The sequence below is a fragment of the Falco cherrug genome, chromosome 10 (genome assembly GCF_023634085.1).
Source record: "Falco cherrug isolate bFalChe1 chromosome 10, bFalChe1.pri, whole genome shotgun sequence".
In the NCBI taxonomy this organism is placed as follows: domain Eukaryota; kingdom Metazoa; phylum Chordata; class Aves; order Falconiformes; family Falconidae; genus Falco; species Falco cherrug.
This window is the reverse complement of record NC_073706.1, coordinates 8,556,636-8,576,806: the sequence shown is the minus strand read 5'-3', so window position 1 is coordinate 8,576,806 and position 20,171 is coordinate 8,556,636. Positions and strand designations below refer to the sequence as shown.

The 20,171-nt window shown below is 43.5% G+C and overlaps 1 protein-coding gene across 5 annotated transcripts in view; it reads left to right on the top strand.

Annotated features, from left to right (window-relative positions):
- Positions 1 to 20,171, top strand: part of NFATC2 (nuclear factor of activated T cells 2) — a 101,200-nt gene that overhangs the window by 64,300 nt on the left and 16,729 nt on the right. For all 5 annotated transcript variants that reach the window (XM_055722460.1, XM_055722457.1, XM_055722455.1 and 2 more), the window contains exons 8-9: positions 592 to 718; positions 2,309 to 3,004. In XM_055722460.1, coding sequence (XP_055578435.1) covers positions 592 to 718; positions 2,309 to 3,004 — 823 coding nt within the window. The remainder of the gene's footprint in view (positions 1 to 591; positions 719 to 2,308; positions 3,005 to 20,171) is intronic.

The window sequence follows — 20,171 nt, the reverse complement described above, 5'->3', positions numbered from 1 at the left end:
AAGTGTTTTAAATGAGCATTGATCTTTCAAGGGAATGAGCCTCTTTGTTCACATTGCTTAATGGGACCTTACTGTAGTTGTTCAGTGCATTTAGGAGCTAGCACTTACATTGCCATGGGCCATGCCTGCCCTTGCGGAAGAGAACGGGGGAATTGCTGTTAATTTCCATGGAAGCAGGATCCAGTTGTGTATAAGTAAAAGGCCTATAGAATAATCAAGTTTATTCCAACAAAAAGAGAGAATTCTGCAATACATACTCATTTGCCAAGCACAGTGTGATTGACAGGGCTGCTGTATTTATCACAGTTTTGTGTGTTTTATTTGTAGCCGAGACTTTTCTCTCCAAGTTCAAGACAACATCAAATGCAAGAGAGGCTAGAGTACACAGAAACCAGCTTCCTAGTACCAAAAATCTTCTAGTCTTTCACCGTCTGCCCTTTTTTCCCTTTCTTCTTTTCATACTCTTTTTTATAGGATAAACAGGAAGATTTCTCTTCCTTTATGCCTGGATGCGTAACATGGGAGATGCAAGCAAAAATCTCTGGTCAGCCTCAGTTACTAATTCTAAATTGTCACCTTTTGTTGTTTCAGAGCATGCTTTTTGTAGAAATACCGGAGTACCGTAACAAGCACATTCGCACAGCTGTGAAGGTGAATTTCTACGTCATCAATGGGAAAAGAAAAAGAAGCCAACCCCAGCATTTTACCTATCACCCAGGTAATTCTCAAGGACGGAGCAAGTTGTTGCCTAGTTCTCATGAGCAAGATTTTACTTTCTGCTAAGTTGTTTTCTTGCTGTTATATGAGGATCTAAATTTTACTAATTTAATTCAGCTGAGTGCAGCTGAGCACTGAACAACTGTTTGGTTTAAAGGATGCATGTGATTTATGATGGGGAATTTCCATAAATTTAAGGGGACAGTTGTCTTGGTAACAGGCTGATGCTGCCCCATTCACTTGAGGGAAGTTTGCCAACAGCCAGCCTTAGTGGGAACAGACTCAGTCTGTGACATGATGTGACCCTGTGAAAACCATGAGCATTGCCTTCCCCAGCTGACATGTACGACAGTAAGATAACATCAGGTCTGGGAAAGTAACAAGGGCTTGGTATGGAGGAAGACATGCAATATATATTCTTCAGAATGAGACTGGTTGAGAAAAATATGAATGCTTTTCTGATGTCCTCCCTCTTGGGAACTGGTGAGCCATGCCACAATAAATGCAATAGGATTACTAATGAGATTCCCAGAATTTCTCAGCTTTGTCTGGGAGAAAAATATTGTGAGAAAATCAGTGTATTGTGTTTGCAGAAACCAGAAAGCATAAACCAACAGTACCATATTTTATGCAAACTTCAAATGGTGTCTTAATTTGACTAGTTTCTAAGGACAGGCAAACGTTAACTCTGATTCTTATTTTGGTCTCCTCCAGCCTGAAAATTTCTGGTCCTCTACTTGAATTTATGAACTGTGTAGGGTATCACCAACGTGAACAGTTGTATACTTGCTAAATTGTTCTGCCGTGGAATAGTATTAAATACAATGTTATCTCAATATGATCCCTAAAATAGACCACTTCAGTAAAGGAATCCTTACTCTTCCAGAAAACAACCCTGTTGCATGACCATTATATGGGTTTTTTTGTATGATATTTCTGTACTGAGTTTTGGGGAAGATTTGACAAAAAAAAAAAAATCATTAGAAATATGAGAATTTGTCTGTAGAAGACCACCATTTATCCAGACCAAGATTTACACAACTCTTACTAAATCGTGGTCTTTTAAATGATGGTATCAGAAATGTTGTCAGCTCTCAGTGGTGAGGAAGTTATGTGCAGCAAAGGAACTAAAAAGAAAATTTAGAACAGTTCATCTCTGCCTTTGGTCACTAGTTAAGTGTTTAACAGAAAAATGAGGAGTTGTATGTGTCATAGGATTTCTATTTATTCAGTCTTCCTTTGCAATGGAAGTACTACATGAAGCACCTGTCTATGGCTTCTTCTTTTGCTTATGTTCCAGAATGACCCTTAAATGAATTAACATATGAGTGAAAGTATTCAGTTTTACAGTTTTGAAAAATCTGTGGTTAAGTAGTTCGTTAAAGATTTTCAAGAGCCTCTTAGTACAGAGCGCATTCAAGAGAGACTGCCATGATTGCATATATGTGATTTATTAAATTCCGTGCCTGCGAGATATGAGCTTGCACACGCAAATCTTGTAAATGGCTTAAATCTCTTATTACTTCAAGGAAAACCTCTCTGTTTCTTATCAGCTTGTTACGAATAATGTCCTTTGCATGCTTTATTCTAGTACCATCAATCAAAACAGAGCCCATTGATGACTATGATCCAGCCTTAATCTGCAATACAGTACACAGTGGTCTGGGAACAGTAACACAGCCTTACTATTCACAGCATACAATGGTCACCGAATCCCCTTCCTGTCTTGTGGCCACTATGGCTCCTTGCCAGCAGTTGCGCTCAGGCCTTTCTTCTCCTGATTCTCGATACCATCAGCAGAATCCAGCCGCTGTAATATACCAAAGAAGCAAGAGCCTTAGCCCGAGCCAACTGGGCTACCAGCAATCCAATTTGATGGCTACTCCAGTTGCTATTTCAGATGCCCATAGGTCAGTGCTGGTGCACGCTGGTTCTCCAGGCCAAACTTCTGCAGTGCTCCACCACTCTCCAGGCAACCAGCAGTCTTCTCCAGTGATTCACTATTCTCCAACCAATCAGCAACTGAGGTGTGGAAGTCACCAAGAATTTCAGCACATCATGTGCTGTGAAAATTTTACATCCAATGTTGCAAGATCCAGCCAGCCCCAGGTCGGTCAAGCACAAAGGTTAAGTCCAAGTTCATACCCTACAGTGATTCAGCAGCAGACAGCCTCCGGCCAGCGAGCAGCAAAAAATGGACCACCAGTTAGCGACCAGAAAGAAGTGTTACCAGCTGGAGTCACTATAAAACAGGAACAAAATCTGGACCAAGCGTATCTGGATGATGGTAAGCACTGTTCTTCTCTCCTATGGGCGGGTTTGTTGGAGGGAGGGGGGAAGTTTAGGACTTATAAATCCCACCTGTTCCTCAGCGCAAAACCAGCGTGGCCTCATTTTGATGGGTGTGGATATTTGCTGTTTGCTCATGCTGCATTTTGGTCTTTCATCAACTGCATTTTTGGTAAATGGCGAAGCACTTTGGCAACTGAGCAAAAACATAGTGTTCTGCAGAAACCCTCTGTCTTGCTTTGTGCCATGGCGTGAGCTGTCAGGTTTCAAGCTGTTGCCATTTTGTTTCCATTTGCCAAAGGTTAGTTTGGAAAATGGAGAATCTGAAACAAAATGCACTTTTAAATTATTTTTTTATTATTCATATCAGGGCACAGTCCACTTTGTAAAATGCTTTTGTACATTTTGTACCAAAAAAAGCACCCATTGAACAGTCTATCAAGGCCTGTAATGAATGGGGTAGTGCTGCAGGCGAAACTATTGCAGATGTTCTAGATGAACAGTAGGACATTGATAAGTAAAACAATGATGTTTCTTTGTTGTGAGCCAGCAGATTTAGCCTTTAGAAATGAATACAAGTTAGCGTAAAGCTTTCTTTGAACATATCCTGCTTATTCTTAGGTAGGCAGCTATTGGCAATCTGGTTGATCGGTTCTTTTATTAAAGTATGTTCTTTGCAAGAGGAAATCAATGCAAAGTTAATAGTGCAGCTGGACGCTGCATTCAAACAGGCCAGTAGCAAACCCGACATTGATTTTAGTGGGAGCAGAGTGAGGTTGCTGGATATATTGCTGCAGATCTATGCATGAAGTACAGACGTGATTTTCACATATATTCACAGCTGCTGTCCTCTTAGTCTAGGCAATTGCATGCATGGTTTGATCTTGTGAATGCGCATTGTTATGTGCTTTGTAAGCACCCAGTAGTTTGGGTTTTTACTGTAGTTACTCACCTAGAGTTGTGAAATTGCGCTTGTGAAAGTTTACTTTCTTCATCTTGGGTACCGAGTGCTCTGTGGCTGTATCATGTGCAGTCTTCATTGCTGTTTTCGTGGGCAGAGTAGAGTTTGGATGGTTTTGTCTGTTAGTCTGTGTTTGAAATGTGGTTGCTACAGCTTTGGTGCCATTTGGTGACAGTACAATCTGGAGAGTTTTTACTGGTCCCCTTGTCTGAAGAGGAATTTTGAATTGGGTTTTAGAAGTGAATTTGATTTAGGAGATTTGCTGGATCTGCAAGAAAATGACTAAGTAAAATCCACTGCCCATTCAGGGAGTGGGGCACGATAACAAAGCAAGATAATATTTCTAATAGCAAAATTGAACACTGTGTTTTAAGGTACTTTAAATATGAGGAGCTGAGAGATTCTTCCACGTTTCTAAAAATACTGGGTACAAACCTTGTAAAAGAACTAAAAAAGAAAGAATCTTGAAATAAAACCTATCAAACTTCAGAGCTGAGCCAAAGTCCACTTAAATGAATTCCCCAAATGGACTGCAAAATTAATTTCACTGGGTTTTGAATCAGGCCAGTAGCATCTAACTATGGTACAGCTCACAGGGGATGCACTCGACCTCTGTGCTAAGAGGAGCCATTAGGCAGAATAACAGCAAGTTAATAATGAAATTCCAGGCTTCTGCTTGGCTGACTGGATCACCTTGAATTGATTTCAAGTAGAGATTATCAATTATGCCACCCAAGTCAGGCCAGGCAAGACTGGTCACATGCAGTCTCTTTACTGACCTCAGTGAGTTTACATTAGCTAGGAGTGTGACTTGGAGAGTTGTGATTTACTTCAGCACTTTGCAAACAATTTTCATTCTGAAATGTTCAGGACTTGAATTGAAAAGCCACTTTGTTTGCTGCTGGGGAAAAGTGACTCAGAACATAACAAAAGCCATATTTTTCCTGACTAGAAAGTTTATTTTTGTGCTTTATAGTATTAAAAGAAAGCAAACCCAAAGGATTATGGAGGCTTTACTGTCAAATCCCTTTTATCCAGAAGGCTCTTCTGAGCTGAAGTGAGCTGTTAGGTCTTGCTGTGATTTTTCACGGCTAGATACAGAGATGATGGTTCCCCAGCCAGGCTTGGCATGAGTGCACTGCACTGCTGCTGGTACACAGACTCTTAGGCAATCACTGTTTCAGTGTCTCTCACTTCCCTTCGCTCTTCTTCCCTTCCCCCATCTTCCTCCTCCTTCTTCTTTGTTCTTCTTTCTCTGCATTTCTGCTGACAGTCCAGCTTTCATCCCTTCTATGGTTGTGACCTCCTCTTGTCAATTCTTGTCCTCTGCCTTCGTGGTTAATGCACAGCTTTGGTGTTCTGGACTTTGCTTCTATTCTGAGCTTTGCCACGAACTTCTTGAGTGACCTGGGACAAGCCCCACTCTGTCGGTTCCTCATTCCTGAAGCTGTTGCCTCTCAGAGTGGGTATGCTGTCCCAGTCTTTGAGCTCTCCTGGAAGGGACCAGAGGAGAACATCTCATAGCTAACAGAATTGCTCTTTCTGTGTACCCCTTCCAGCTTCCTGCTGCCACTGGTGGCAGGACCCTTCATTATTTTCTTATCTTCCCCACTGTAAAAGAAAGGATTTGTCCTTCTTCCTGAGGCCATGGTTTGTTCTTTGCTCAGAGCTTTCACTGCTCCACAGGGCACATAATACTGGTGACTTAACACACTTAACCTGCTTACCTCCTACCTTGTAAAGACAGGAGCTGGTTCCACCTCCATAGGATTACAGTCAAATGTGTGACCGTAGCTTACAAAGCTGTAAGCTCTCGAGGTTGAATAGCACCAGCAGTGTAGCCAAAGCAGCATGGACCTTAAGGCAGGTGATGGCAAGTATTTACCTATCTTCTTGGGTTGGTTTTGCCACGTGTGAGGACCTCCTTGTGCAGTAGCTGCACAAAGGGTACCATCCATCTTGGCTACCTCAATGGTAACTTTTGCGTATCTGTGGCTCATTTCTGACTGTACTGCAGATACAGAGACATGCCATGTGCTTTCTTGGAAGGAGACGTTTGCCCTTATTCTCCTTTTGCTGATGCTACCTCAGAGCCAGAGGTGCCTAGCCTAGGCTGTGCAGCCCCCTTGCAACTTCTCAACTTTCCCCTCCCAGACAGAATTAGAGAATTTAGGGTTACTGGAAGGAAGGCTCTAGCTATCAAGTCATAGAAGTTGGATTTGGAAATGCAGCCATTAGGGAGACTGATGCAGGTTAGACAATGCCACACATATGTATACCTTTATATATATATATATATTCCTCCATATACCTCCATATTTCCCTGTAAAAAAAAAAATATCTATACCTTTTTGATATCAAATAGTGTAAAGATGAATACCCAGAGGAAGGGACCATTCTTGAAAAAATGGCAGAGAAACCTTTGTTACACATCTCTGTCTCAGCGATTCATTACTGTTGGAAGTAATTTGGGAGTGAAGATAAGCCATGTTTGGGATCCTTCAGGATGCATCAGGTGACCAGGCTAATGCTGGCAAGCAGTGATAAGCTTCAAATGCAAGTGAAAGCCATAGGATGAGAGAATGCTTAGCATGTTTCAGCTGGTGCCTCGTCCTAATATTATTCATAACCAAAACCACCCTCAGTAGTAAAAGTTACACAACCAACCAGAGAAATATGTTGACAAACAGAGCTCAGTTCTTCCAGGACCTTCAGAGCAATCAGATTAGCTCTTTAAAGCACAAACCCAGTTAAAAACTTAGTTTTTGCAGCACCGTCCAAAATCCCTTGGTAGGGCAGGATGGAGAGAGAGGGTGACCTAGGGCTGGGGGCACTGGTCATGCCCTGGGCTGCCCACGCTCGTGCTGCAGAGCCAGAGGTTCCTGTGTAGCCTGGGGAAGCCACTGAGCTACCGTGTGCCACAGTTCCCCATCTGGGACACAGAGATACAAGGCTCTTTCCATAGACAAATAATGGACATGTAACTGTTGTCTTGGATGTTATCAACTTGCCTGCCTTAGATTTAGTTCTTCTTTTCGGTTAAGCGGTCATGTTGTGTGTTTTTTACTTCACAAACAAAAATGATTGTCATTATTCAAATAGTAACTCTCTAACCACATCTGACAGTCAGAACTGTCTGCTTGATACAGCAACTCTAAATTATTTTTGGTGCACCAGTAATCTTTGATGGGGAGGAGAAAAGCAAGGCAGATGCTTGTGTAGTGGTTTATCAGACTGCTGATCAGCAGAGATGTTTTATAGTGAACTCATGTATTTCACAGAAAATTTCAGACACGGCAGATACTTCTTTAGAAAATGGATCTGCAGGGTGTGCAATGGGCTGCTTGTAAATCACCCAGCACTTTCAATCACCTTTGCTACAAACAGTGGGTTAATTTGTGCAGTTTTATTCCCCACCACAAGAACCATTGCCCTAACCATGGGTGTCAGCCGAGACCCTTAGTAGTGTGTTAGATCCCTAGATTTTCTTTCTGTGTTTTTCATTCAATAACAAGAAAATCCGCAGTCTGTCCTCACAGTGGCATGAAATGAAATTCAAATCCCTTCTTTCTTCTGTGTTCAAAAAGAAACTTTCTTTTCTGACCAGCATTTTTCTCCTTAGGCCGGTAGCTGTTAGGCACAAGCCCGAGCATGGTGTACCTCCAGGAAACCCTGGGTCTCCTGGGGACCCGAGAAGCAAAGCTACTGTGTCAGCCCTGAGTAAGCAGCAGTCAGGGACTGTGCTCTTTCCTGCCAGCTTTGGTCTCTCACCGCAGTGTGCAGCCCACTCTGCATCCATGCTGGTCCTGCGTGCTCCTCGGGGAGAGCAACGTGCGTGTGTGGATGAAAGGAGAGGGTCAGTACAGCCAGGAGGAAAGGCGGGACGCAGAGGCCCCCCTTGCAGCCAGCATGGTCCTTAAGGTTTTGGCTCGGGTGCTGACACGTTGTGAGCATCTTGCTCACCCTCCCCAGCCCCTGCACGGTGTAGGGAGGAAGGGGTGGCCCAAAGCCAGCCCTGTCAGCTTGCTGCCAGCTGGGGATTTCCCTGTGCTGGGGGAACCTCAGCTGCACGGTGAAGGCAGTTTTAAGCCCTCCATGCATTAGAGCAGTGCAGCTGCACTACCAGGGGCCAGGGGTCCAGCTAGCTGCCTGCCTGGCTGTAGAGAAGCTGCCTTTCACTCTTAACATTGTATTGATTTCATCCCCAGAGAGCACAGAAGATGGTGGCTTTAGGAGCAGGTTTTAGCTTGGTTTGTAATTATTTTCATCATGTGTCCATGCACACAGTAAAATAGCAATACAGGGCAGAGGGGAAATATTCCTGCTTCCTGGCATTTTAGACAGGAGTGAATTTGAATGTTGCAAATGGGCTGTGGTTCAGTTAGAGCAACAATTTGCATCAAAAAAACCCATGCTCTGTTTTTAATTAGAACTACTTTTCATAGAAGGTGTGGTCATTTCTGCTCAGGCAGAGTTTGACTAAGAGTGAAGCATGTATGTTCTCCAAAACATTGCACTCAAACACTAGCAAATCTATGTATTCATCAGACTAATTCTTGAAGCCCTGACTCATATTATTCCAAATTTTCTGTTCTCTGTTGAGACCTTACAGTGCTCCGTGGGTACACTACATGCTTTATTTTTGGATCACTGCTGTTGTGGGTTTGTGTTGCATTAGGATATAAGTGCCCCAGCTGTAGGGCAGAGTCTTGCTTTTCTAGAGGCAATATGAAAAGAGAACAGAAAGGTGGTTCTGCTCCCAAAACCCTGTAGTCTGTTGGCAGGAATTAGATTGGTATATCAGGAGGAAAGTCTCCTGGGTTGTGTCTGAGCTTGGTCTTTCAGCCAACTATTTAACTTCCCTGTACCTCAGTTCACCCTTGTTAGACAGTATCTTGCTATCCTTCCCTCTAGAACAGTTAAGCATTTAATTCATTCATGGTACTAAAACTCACATGGATTCTCAGAAAAAAATGCTGCAAACCTGAATAAGAACTAAGTATTTGTATTGTTATGGCAGGCTGGCATCTTTTCTTCACCTCTAGAGACAACTTGCCATTCAAAAATTCAGACAAATTCAGCCCCTTTTCAAGACTGCTCTTTCCCCAGCAGTCTTTCTGAGTGTTCTGCTGCCTAAATACATGCAAAACAAAACAAAGAAAAAGAAAAACTCATACATCCAAAATCAGCAGTGGAGGAAGGAAGAAAATGAATCAAGTGATTAAAACCATAGATCCACTGGCACCTCTTTGTTCTCGAGCTCAGGAATCTTTAATTGGTGCAGTAAGTGCCCACAGGCAAGTTGTGTTACAAAGCATTTCCTGTTCAAAAGAACATGCAGACTCCATTAGGAGACCATGGGCACGGCCGCCAAGAACTGACACTGCAGGATGGGTACGTGAAAACCATCTCTTGGTGGCTCAATGGGCAGGGTCCCACAGCGGACTGATGCACCACGAAATAAACTCCAATTCTAGCTATTTGCTGGTGGAAGGCATGCCACCGTTTGAAGGCTAAACCAGCGGACTGTTATCAGCAGAAGGCGCTCCGTTTTCAGAAGGCATCAAGCAATTTTCAGATAGTTTTGAAATGCTGGCAAAGAGTTACTTGAAAAAAAGAACTTGTTCATGCAGTTGGGAATTGAAAGCTTCTAAACCACAATAAAGTCCTTTCCCAGACTTGCTGTCCATTTACTCCACGCTCATGGCATTCCTTAGATGGTCTGAATCACAGACAGCAGACAGCTCTTATAAAGACGACCATAGACACCCATCTGTTGGAAGACATCTGCCAAAATAGACCATGCATTTACTTTTATTCCTTCAACCAACTTTCAGTTTAAAGGGATAACAAAAATAACATTTTTTAGTCCAGTGACACTATTCATCCAGTGCAGAAAAACTATAATGAATTAAAATAATTGCACTGCAGAAAGAAGCAGACAAGCTTTTCCCCAACTCTTACAGATGGGTGGAGAAGGGCACAGAGCTTTTAAGTGAGGTGCACCACCTGATGCAAAAAGTCACTGGTAAAACTGTAACTTGCCTAGGGAATCCCAGGCTGCCAGGTCCCCCCAGCTGCATGTTCTCTAACATGTTGCACTAGAGGGAGGGATTGTCAGAGCTACTCTTTCCTTTTTCTGGCTTTCCACTGGACTCACTCCTTTCATACTGTACGTATCAATGAATACTACTTGCTTTCTAGAAGTGAATGATCGATTGTTGGCTAGTAATACTCCACCTGTCACTGACAACAGGTGTGTCTATTAGAAACACTCTGGCTTCTTAGGGCAAAGTCTGGAGACGGAGCAAAGCTGTCACAAGAGCAAGCCCAGGATGTAAGGAAGCTGAAGGTGGTCTTCCTGCCAACTAGGGGTGATGCTGGGTGTTTTGCACAGAAATTCTTTCAGTTCAGTCAAAATAATTGTTTTGACATTTTTAAAAAGTGGGGCCTTGGAATGAGGGGCAAGAAATGTGTGGGTTGGAAATGGCTTATAACAAAACTGTGCAAAGCAGAAAAGGGGGTTAACTCCTGGAGCCAGATTCCCCATTTTGCATTGAACCAGAGAAGCCTTCTCTGGAAACCTTTAACAAGGCTTGTTTTACACTTAGGCAGCTTACCACATAATTGTGCTGGTTAAGGTGGTTGATTTTTTTGTTTTATTTTGCTAACACACCTATTATGGTAAAAGCCCTTGTATAGACACAGCTCTGTTGGTGTAAAAACACTGGAATCAGCACAGCTTATGCCAAGTCAGGGAACCACCACCAGCTGTTTAACTGAAAACCTTTTGTACTGGGATGACACTGCACTGGAAGAAGGGTTTCCACCAGCAATGCCAGTGCTGCTAAGCTGGCTAAACTTGTAGGGGTAGCTACAGTTGATGTAATGTAAGGGATTTTCACATGGGCAATAATTGCATGAGCTCAGCCTGCTTGCTTTGTTATGTTGACCACCTCAAAATGAATCCTAGCGTTAGCAGCTTCCAGCAGAGGTGATGCAATGGGCTGGATTCATTCATTAGAAAGATGCTTTGATGAGAGTAGTTGTACCCTCCCTTAAAACTATATAGGGAACCTGCAGCTACGTATGTATTTGTCCTCCTGTTATCTCTGCTTTAAAATTAGCACAGTGTAATTGAAGAAGTATAACCCCATCCCCATGGCAGCTCAAAGCTTTTGGCAATTCTTTGCAATTTCATTGTGAGTCTTGGAATATTTATAGCGATGTAAAAGTCCCTGTGCAGGTGACTGCAGCAAAATACCAGAGTTATTTTTTTCTTAGTGATATTTTTGAGTCCGATCAAAGAAAAACGAAAACATTAAAAATATGAACCTTGGTGTTTTGGTCTTTCAAAATCCAGGCAGACAAAAATGATGCAACTTTGGGGGCGGGGGTTAGTTGCATGATTTAAAAACCAATCTCATGATTATTAGAGGCCTGACTCATGAACGCTGAATGCCTGGCTTTGGCATTGGTGCTCTTCACAGTTTCATTTGTTATGAACCGTGTTAATGTTAAGAATGTGCAAAGGTGAGAAAAGGGTAGGGGTCTTTTCTCCCTTTAAAGCTCAATATAATACATGGGAGCATTCATCTGCTCCTGTGATGGCTAGCGAAAAGGCAGCTTGAGCTATTTTTGAACTGCACTTCTGAAATCTTGCAAGCAGCTGCGAAGAGCCCTGCTGCTTTGAAAAGTTTGGACAACATCTGCACATTTCTTTAACTATTGTGAAATAAAATGCCTGGCAAGAATAACCATCTTAAAGATATATAGTCTCTTTATGGTGCAAACTGAAAGCCATTTATAAAGACTTCTACTACAGAAAAATAGCTGGATTCTCAGCATTATTCACATAAGCAGAACTTTACCAGTTAAGGTCACATCCTGCCAGGCAGCATGGATAGTTAGTTGATGGGGGACTTTTGTCTGTATAGATTTTTTCTCTCACAAGAATGAAGCCCTATAGGTGATGAATTTAAAATCCATTTTTCTTCCACCTGCTTTTCATATGGCATTTCTTACAAAAATATAATTATTATAATTTGTAGATCACTGGCCAATTTTAAATAAAAAAAAATAAGGCTGAATCATCTGAACTTCCCATCAAAGTTAGTTTTCTTACGAGAACTCTAAGTAGTGGGAGCTGCTTTTCTGCCCAGCAGAAGATGGTATGGCCTGATATTCCCTGATCATTTTATAGTGCTGCTTACTCACCACTTCCAAGAGACTTCTGTGCTCTAATTTGGATGCAGTATGTTTTTAGAGGAATTTTAAAAGCAGACTGGACCAATGGACAAGAAGACAATCTTGCATTAGCTACAAGAGGTACTAGATGACCTGATCAGTCATTCCTACTTCTCTGGTTTGAAAAATAAGCAGCACATCTGTAGTCGTGCCAGCAGGAGAGTCAGAGATGAGGGAAGAAGAGAAAATACTTGAAGACCATAAAACTCCTTTCCCAGCTTATTAGCTCTTAATTTGAATTTTCAACCAGCTGCTGGCCTTCACACTCCTTTTCATTCTGTAATATAACTTCTGTGTTTACCAAGAAAAAAACAGAGGAAGGTAAGAGCCAACCTAAAATGTATAAACAATGCAGTTGTGTCTGAATCATCGGTCCAAGTATCCCCCCCCCCATGCTTCAGTTTTGCAAGCACAGAAATCTGGGCATACATCCAGCTGTGGGCATACATCCAGCTGTGAATTTCACAGATGGATCCTCTTTCTAAAAGTGGTCTGCACAAAACCCCTAAATCCAAGTACTCCCAGCTTTGAAAATACTCATATCCTCCAGTTTAGGTGTGCATCTACTAGAAATGCTAGTGTCTGGCAATTAAATCTCTCATCTCTATATAGTTGCATGACTAATGGTCTGATAACAATTACTTTGAAAACTTGGTCTTGAGTTAGATTTAACCAGTGTTAGGTATAAGAGTTAAATCTTCAGCTACTGTTAACTAGAGTAAAACCACTGAGGATCAGAGGGCTTCAAGAATGATGCCTATGTGACTCAGCAGGGTAACACTAATTCACTCAGTGAGAAACTGGTCTAATACTCTCCATCTTCCTGCAGGTTCTCCTAATCCACACAGTTCCCATTTTAATCAAGACATGTCTTCTTATGGGTTTTTAATTTGGAAACTTTACACTCCAAAACATAGGCTAAACTCTGCTGTCAGCTGAACATGATTTCTTTAGAGTGAAATCGTAGTTCAGCTAGATGTACTGAGAAAAGTATTATTGACTTCTGCCTGTGGATGTTGAAGTGAGTGATAAGTTTGCATCTGAAGGAGAATTTTTCCACATGGATAATTGTCAGGTGTGGAAGCGAAGGTCAAAGTGGACTGTCCCTTGCTTCCACCCAGCTGTGTGCATTTGGGCATGCTGTGACTTGTGGTGGGGGGATGCTGGTGGTGCAGCGGGTCTGTCCCAAAACTGTTTGTGCACCAAAGAGGTGTGCACTGCATGACCAGAAAACTCTGAGGTCCTGCAGAAACAGTCAGATGACATCACAGCAAAGTGACAGCACAGTTTAGCCCTTTTTCAGTGCTTACGTGTTACTCTGCCTTTTTGCAAGGACTCTGAACCCTCACTTTTAACATGCAAAGAATAATTTGGGCCAGGGCAAAAGCAGCAGTAAATTAGAGGAGTGTGAGTTTGCAATCATTCCCTCTGATCATCTCTGCCAGGAGAGTCTAGTCAAAGATTCCCAAATTGTGGTGTGGTTTCATTTGGTTTCTTAATGATGAATGACTTCATCATCCGTGAATGAGTAGAGTCAAATGTAGGACAAATAGTGAGACACATGAATGACTCTTATGACATTTGCAATGTCTCAATGGGTGCTGGTTTATTTAGGTGGTTTCTAAGTTTCTTTGGAAAGAGTGAGAATGACTAAATGAAGGGGGAGCCACTTTAGAAGTATGGGAGTCAATGGTGAAAGTATTGTGACAGTTAAACCTCCCTGGGTTAAGTATCTGTCATTATGAGCAACACAGCGTCAGTTATTTTGTAAGAGCCCAGCTCCAGGAGACTCCATAGCCACAAGGCCAGAGGAAGCTGGATGATGCATCAGATGTTGCATTCCCTTTATGGTCAAATACCTCCCCGGTGCTCGTGCTGGGTCTTCATCAGCCACTTTTGGGTTTCTGATTCTTATCAGGAGGCAGCAAGGCTGTTCTCTGAAAGTGTCTGTGAAGGTCCTAACATTGAAAGCCACCTGCCCTCAGACACTCTGTGTGGTGGGGTGCATCCAGCTTGCCTGCAGGCAGCGCCTCCAGCCGCTGCTTCCCAGGGAAAGGGGCACTGGTTTACCTTCACAGGTCTGCCAAAGCTCCTTAAAAATAAGGCACGACATTTCTATAGATAGATGGTCACCAGCCTAGGAGTCTGTCCTTAGGACCTGGGGAAGTGCCCCAGTTCAACTCACCTGATAGGAAGCAACTATAATTTTGTGCAAATCAATGTTTGCAAAGGTTGGAAATAGTTTGCAAACACTGCCCATTCTAGGCATTGGCCAGGTCCAGTGAGCAAACTGGCTTGGTTTAAACCAGAACGGAAGCAAAATGGAGTAGCTGTATTTTTTAATTGCATTGTGTTGTATCGGTCTTTTTTCCTTACAATTACATTTTTTTTCTTGTCTGGGTTCTCTCTCACACATGTTTATTTGCTTTGAGTGGGGTGCAGTCTTATTCCTTGGAAAGCATCCCAAGATACTGATTTTCAGCAAGCAAACTCTAGGGTGGATTTTCAGCTAGGTATGCTGGGTCACGTGAGAGTTCTTCTCCTGAACTTATCCTGCAACTTGTATGTCTTCAAATAACTTATACTGTGTTTTCAGATATGTTCCCTTTTTTAAAAAAAGCCATTGATTTTAATACAAATAATCTTCAGTATATATTTTATAGGCAATTATTTTAAAAAGCACACAAACCTATTATTAGGTCTGTTTTAGAAATTAATATTGTTGGACCTTTGTTTTCTATTTGATTACATTTCATAGCTCTTTGCATCTTCAAAAATAGTGGAAGTTCTAGATCAAGATTAAGCCTTTCCAAACATTCAGGCTGCTCTGATAATGGTCTTTGTTTAGATATAGCATTAAATGCCCCTCCAACTTCTCCTGTCATGCAGAAAAGCATCTCTGCTTTTCAGAAACCATTGCTGAGTGTGAGTGTCTCTGTGGAAAGGCTGGAAGAAACCTCCTCCTGCGTGTGACATTCCAGTGCAGCTCTTGCTCTCGGGGAGCATGTCCTGGACATGCAAATAATCTAGTCCTTAATCACAGTTAGGCTGTAACATTTACTAACATTTCGGTAGATTGTGGTCAATATAACAAGACATTCATTTCCTCCCATGTATGCAACAAGAGATGCACACAGTCAATGGCTGGTTTATTACAGGAAGCTGGTGTTGCCACACGCAGGCACGCTGTGCTGAGGCTAGCTCAGCTTGGGAGGATCAGAGCCTGAGGAACAAGAGTGATTAGCCAAGGCAGCCTCTCCCCCAGCCTCTGCAGCAAAGGTAACCTGCGTTGTGCCGCATGGACCAAAACCTATCGAGGCTTTTTCTTTTCAAGATGTACGCTGCATTCAACTGACAGGCAGATGCACTAGTTATCTGGGGAGTCCCTGTCTGTGGCACCTAGACAAAAATGCTTTGGCAGACAAATAAGTGAGGAAATTAATTTTCTTGTCTTTAGAAAACAGTGCACACCATCACGCCTGGATAGATCGAATTTGTTATGATAGCAAAACAAGTTCTATGGAAACCATTGTGAACCCTGGAGAGAGGCTGCCCAGGAGAGTTGGGGAAAGCCGCTTTTGTTTGTTGTGCTTGGCATTGGTTTTCTCTGGATGAAGATGCTTTAATTTTGTGGGGAGACCCAAGAGAGCATTCCTCTTTTTCCATACCAAAAAGCCTTCCAAGCTGGCATAAACGTCCCCTCTTTCCAGCTGCTCCTTTCCAAACACACAGTGCCTCCTAAAGATAGTCTTTACAGTGGCTGGGGCTGGTGGAAAACATGAAGCCTGCATGGATTAGCACAGGAATTCATTTGGGCTGACGAATTGGGTTTCCCTCTATAAACAGCACTAGTGTTTTCATCTTCTGGACAGCACAGCAAACTTCACGTCCTCTTGCTCCTCGCCCCGTCTCTCCCGCACTGTGAAGTGCCTGCATCCAGGCCAGCTGCGGTAAAAGACACACTAAGGCCTGCTTATGGGGGATGGAAAACGGCGTGTGTTCAATGAAGCATTTTCAACTATCTCCCTTCTCAGACGGGTTTTTTCCAACCCTTAAAAGAGGTGGCAGAGTTATTTTGGGTTTTTTTCAGTTTATTTTTCTTTCCAGGTAAAAGGGAAATTAAAGTGATCCCTTCTCCACTGGTTTAGTGACCTTACAAGCAGCCCACACTGTATATTTTTTCTGCTTTGTTTAACTTCAGCTACAATGTGCTTATCATCTGCAGGAGTTAGGGTTTCTCTAAAGAAGATTTTATCTACCCCTTTTCCCAGGGCTTTGGGCACGTAGAGGCTATGTTGCAGGAGTATGGCCCTGCACTGCATCACTGCCTCCTGCATCCTGCCCCTGCCAAGGAAGCACCCCTCAGCATGGCACTGAACACCTCTGCTGCATTTTGTATTGCATATACTTTTGTATTGCATATACTTTCTTTTATAGCTTATTTGGTAAATATAATCATCAGGGGTTATTAATTCACCCAACATTGTTTCCATCATTGTTTGGGATGGGAAAGACATGTAAAGGCCAATTACGTGATCAGGCTACATTTAGTGGTGGTTTGTATTTACCTGACTATTCAGTAATGGATGAGTTTGTCCGTGTCACTGAGTAACTGAGCATGGAATTAGTTGTGTGGATAAAAATGGGGGACTTGGGATTCAGCTGACAAATGGAAGGATTGTTAAAATAATAAAGCCCTGTCCATTAACTTTACTTGATCATCGTGTTTTCACATGTATAACCCACACCCCATTAAAAGCTTTTCCTTGGAAACAAGTCTCAGCAAGCCCTACCTCCTCATAACATGCTGTAGTCTCCTCTGCCGTTTCAAGGCACTCTGGATCCAGCTGTTCTCCACCTCTAGCAGGAGTGTCTGCTCTGGGATAGGGGAAAGAAGAGGGGATTGTTGTGACCTCGAGAGAGAGCCAACCGGCTGAAATGGCAGGGGTAAAGGCATTACCCTCATTCATGTATAACCTGCCTTGTTGCTGAATCACAGTCTTTTTATAGATAACATAGATTATACTCATGGCAGTATGGGATTTTAAAAAACAAACTCTGCAAAAAAGCAAAAAAACTAAAAGTGGATAGCAATGCCAAAGTGTTTTGGAAGTTTATTGATTTACGGTGTATTTATTATGCTGCAGTTCACAGTGTAAGCATTGCCATACTTTCAGAAGTTGGGGTCAGGATGCTGTTGGCTGCAGCTGAAATATTTTCTCTGCCACATCATTTGATGTAGGTACTTATTTGTGCAGTTCCTGATCACCACATTCTCATCTGGTGTGGCTGCGATGGAGTTAAGCCCTGTTCCCATTAGAGTGACGAGGAGGCTGCCCAAGGGGAGCCCCAGGGTGCTCCCAGGAGAGGAGGTGCTGGCCGGGACACGGGCTTTCATGTATAGTTGCTTTAAGCAGGCTCACTGGCTGCCAAGGGTTTTGCAGCTGGAGCATCAGCCACACTAAACCACATGAGGAAAACAAAACCCAGCAGATTTCCAAAATACTAACAGCTGGATGCAGATGACATTTCTGAATCAGGAAAAAAAAAACCAGAAGGCCAAACCAAAGCAGCCGCTCTCATGTTGCTCTCTAGCCTCCTTCCAATGCTGCCCCTACGCAGCGGCAGGGCCAGGCTGAGCGCCTCAGACAAGTGGGTGAAGGAGAAATGCAGCCGGGGGGGATGTTTCTGGGGCACCTAGCACAGGTGATGAGAAGGGGGAGAGTGCCAGCTGGAGATGGTCACCCTCATGAACCATAAAAAATGCCTTTGTCTCTGCAGCCAAAAGGCTGCAGCAGTCCTGATCATCCTTCAGATTTCAGCCAGGGTCAGCAGTGACCAAACCTTCTCTGGAGACTCTGCTGACTGTTGCTATTAACAGTGGTGATTTCCAGCCCAAATATAAACTGAGCTGTTATTTTTGGTGTTGATTACAGTCATGTCAAGGGGACCCCCCGAGAGGAAAGCCCCGTTGTGTGACCTGTGGCTCAGCCAGGGCAGAGCTTGCTCCCACCCCACCCTTCATGCCGACAGGCTCGGCAGGGCTGTTGGCTGTGGCTTTGGCTGTGAGACGTAACTGATCTCTGCTTGACAGGGATCTCCCAAGGTCATTGGTTGCTGTCAGCTCAAAATGGGGGAGCTTGTTTTTAGGTTGCTTGATGTGGCTCTTTTGTAGTACCTAGAATACTCCCTTCCCTTTACCAGGAACTTGCCTTTTTCACTGTTGCTGGGCTCAGTGATGCCATGGCCAGCAGGTAATTCCAGTGTGGTTCGAAGTGTTGCACCTGCACTCACTGCCAGGCCGTCCTGCAGTGCTGAGTAACGCTGTGAGAGCTGGAGCTGGCTGGGACAGGCTCTGCAGCACATGCTGCAGCCCACAGCCAGGTCTCCAATCCTCACAAGCTACAGGACAGTGCAGGTTACGATGGGCAGCTGTCCTGTTGCTGTCTCCCCACCATGGCTGCTCTACCGTCCTTCCTCTCCATGTTGAGCCTGTGGCAAAGCACAGGAGCTGGTGGTAGTCAGCCATCAGAGCTGTTCCCATGTCCTAGAGAAGAGATTACAGTAGCACTGTGCAGTGTCGCTCCATGATGGTGATGATGGTGAAAAGTCACATCATGGTGCTGCAAAGACACACTGTGAGCCTTCCTCATGCTGCTGCTGCAAGGAGCATGCAAGGCATCAGAATTGCCTCCCCAGTCAGCCCTTAGTAATACAAAAACTTCCCATTCTTTTCTTGGCATCCTAAAGGACACACCTCAGTTCCTGTTGCAGGACATCCTCTGTTGGTGTTCCCCAACACCTGTTCCATCCTGTCTATCAGGGCAAAGGTCTAAGCCAGATTCTGAGAGGTGATGCGTGCTTGTCTCTTTGTGTACTTGACTTTTTAAAAAAGTGGCTAGATGCTTAATCCACAGCGATTTAGTTGAGAGTTAGCTACCAAAATACCTTTAAAAATCTGGCCTTTTGGAAGATATCTGGTGGCTTCATACAGTTTCATTATGCTGTGTGTGTTAGCTGGGGCATTTCATTCGTGTTGGCAGTCGCTCTCCTTCCAAGACTGTTCAGAAAGAGTTATGGTGATCTTGGCCTTCAACTTTGCTACTGCTGTGTCTTCCAGCTGTCTGTGGCTAGTTCCCCAACTGCAGGACAAACAGTGTTCCCATTCAATCCGCGTTCCTAGCCGAGGGGACGGCCTGCCAATTGCTTCCGAGTGTGTTCTGTAGTCAGATGAGATCATATCAAACGTAAGCAAGTTTTATCTTTATTTTAGGCAAGAGGCTGTTTTATCATGATGTGGTTCCAAAGCCTTCGTTGTTTGGTTGGAATTCACCCAGGAAGTGTAGCGATGGATGGTTAAATGCAAACTAATAGGTTCAATATGAGCTACAATTGCAGAGCTCGTGAGCTGGCTGTGCAAACCCGTGTTTAAAGAAGAATGTTGTCATACAGCTGATGAGAACTTGGGAGTGATTAGGAGGGTCTTGCTAGGTACTTGCAGCATTTTGTAGCATGCCTCTGAGACACTCCAAGGAGCATAGTATTTTGCCTCCTGCCTGGGTTGCGTGGGGATACACACAGCTCTCAGACCTCACAGTTGAAAAAATTTGGGATGGCTCATCATTAAATCCAGGGAAGGATTCCCTGGGGCAGTCTCTTTGGGTGGTTGTTCCTACATCTTGATCTGGAACTGGGATGGGAAGTCTGGAAATAATTGAGGACTAATTTCTGAACAAATGTAGGTTATTGCTGTTGTGGTGAGGTTGGGAATTGCCCAACCTCAATAGCACCGGCTGCACTTCAGCTCAAGATAGTCACCTCAGCAGCTATTGGACATTGAAGAGCTCAGTTCTATTTCTGGTAATTTATATCCCCCCCCACCCCCCATTTCTTTTCTCTTTTCATACTGAGAACAAAAGTTTTCTCGTTTGTGCCATTGACTCAGATTGAAAGTTTG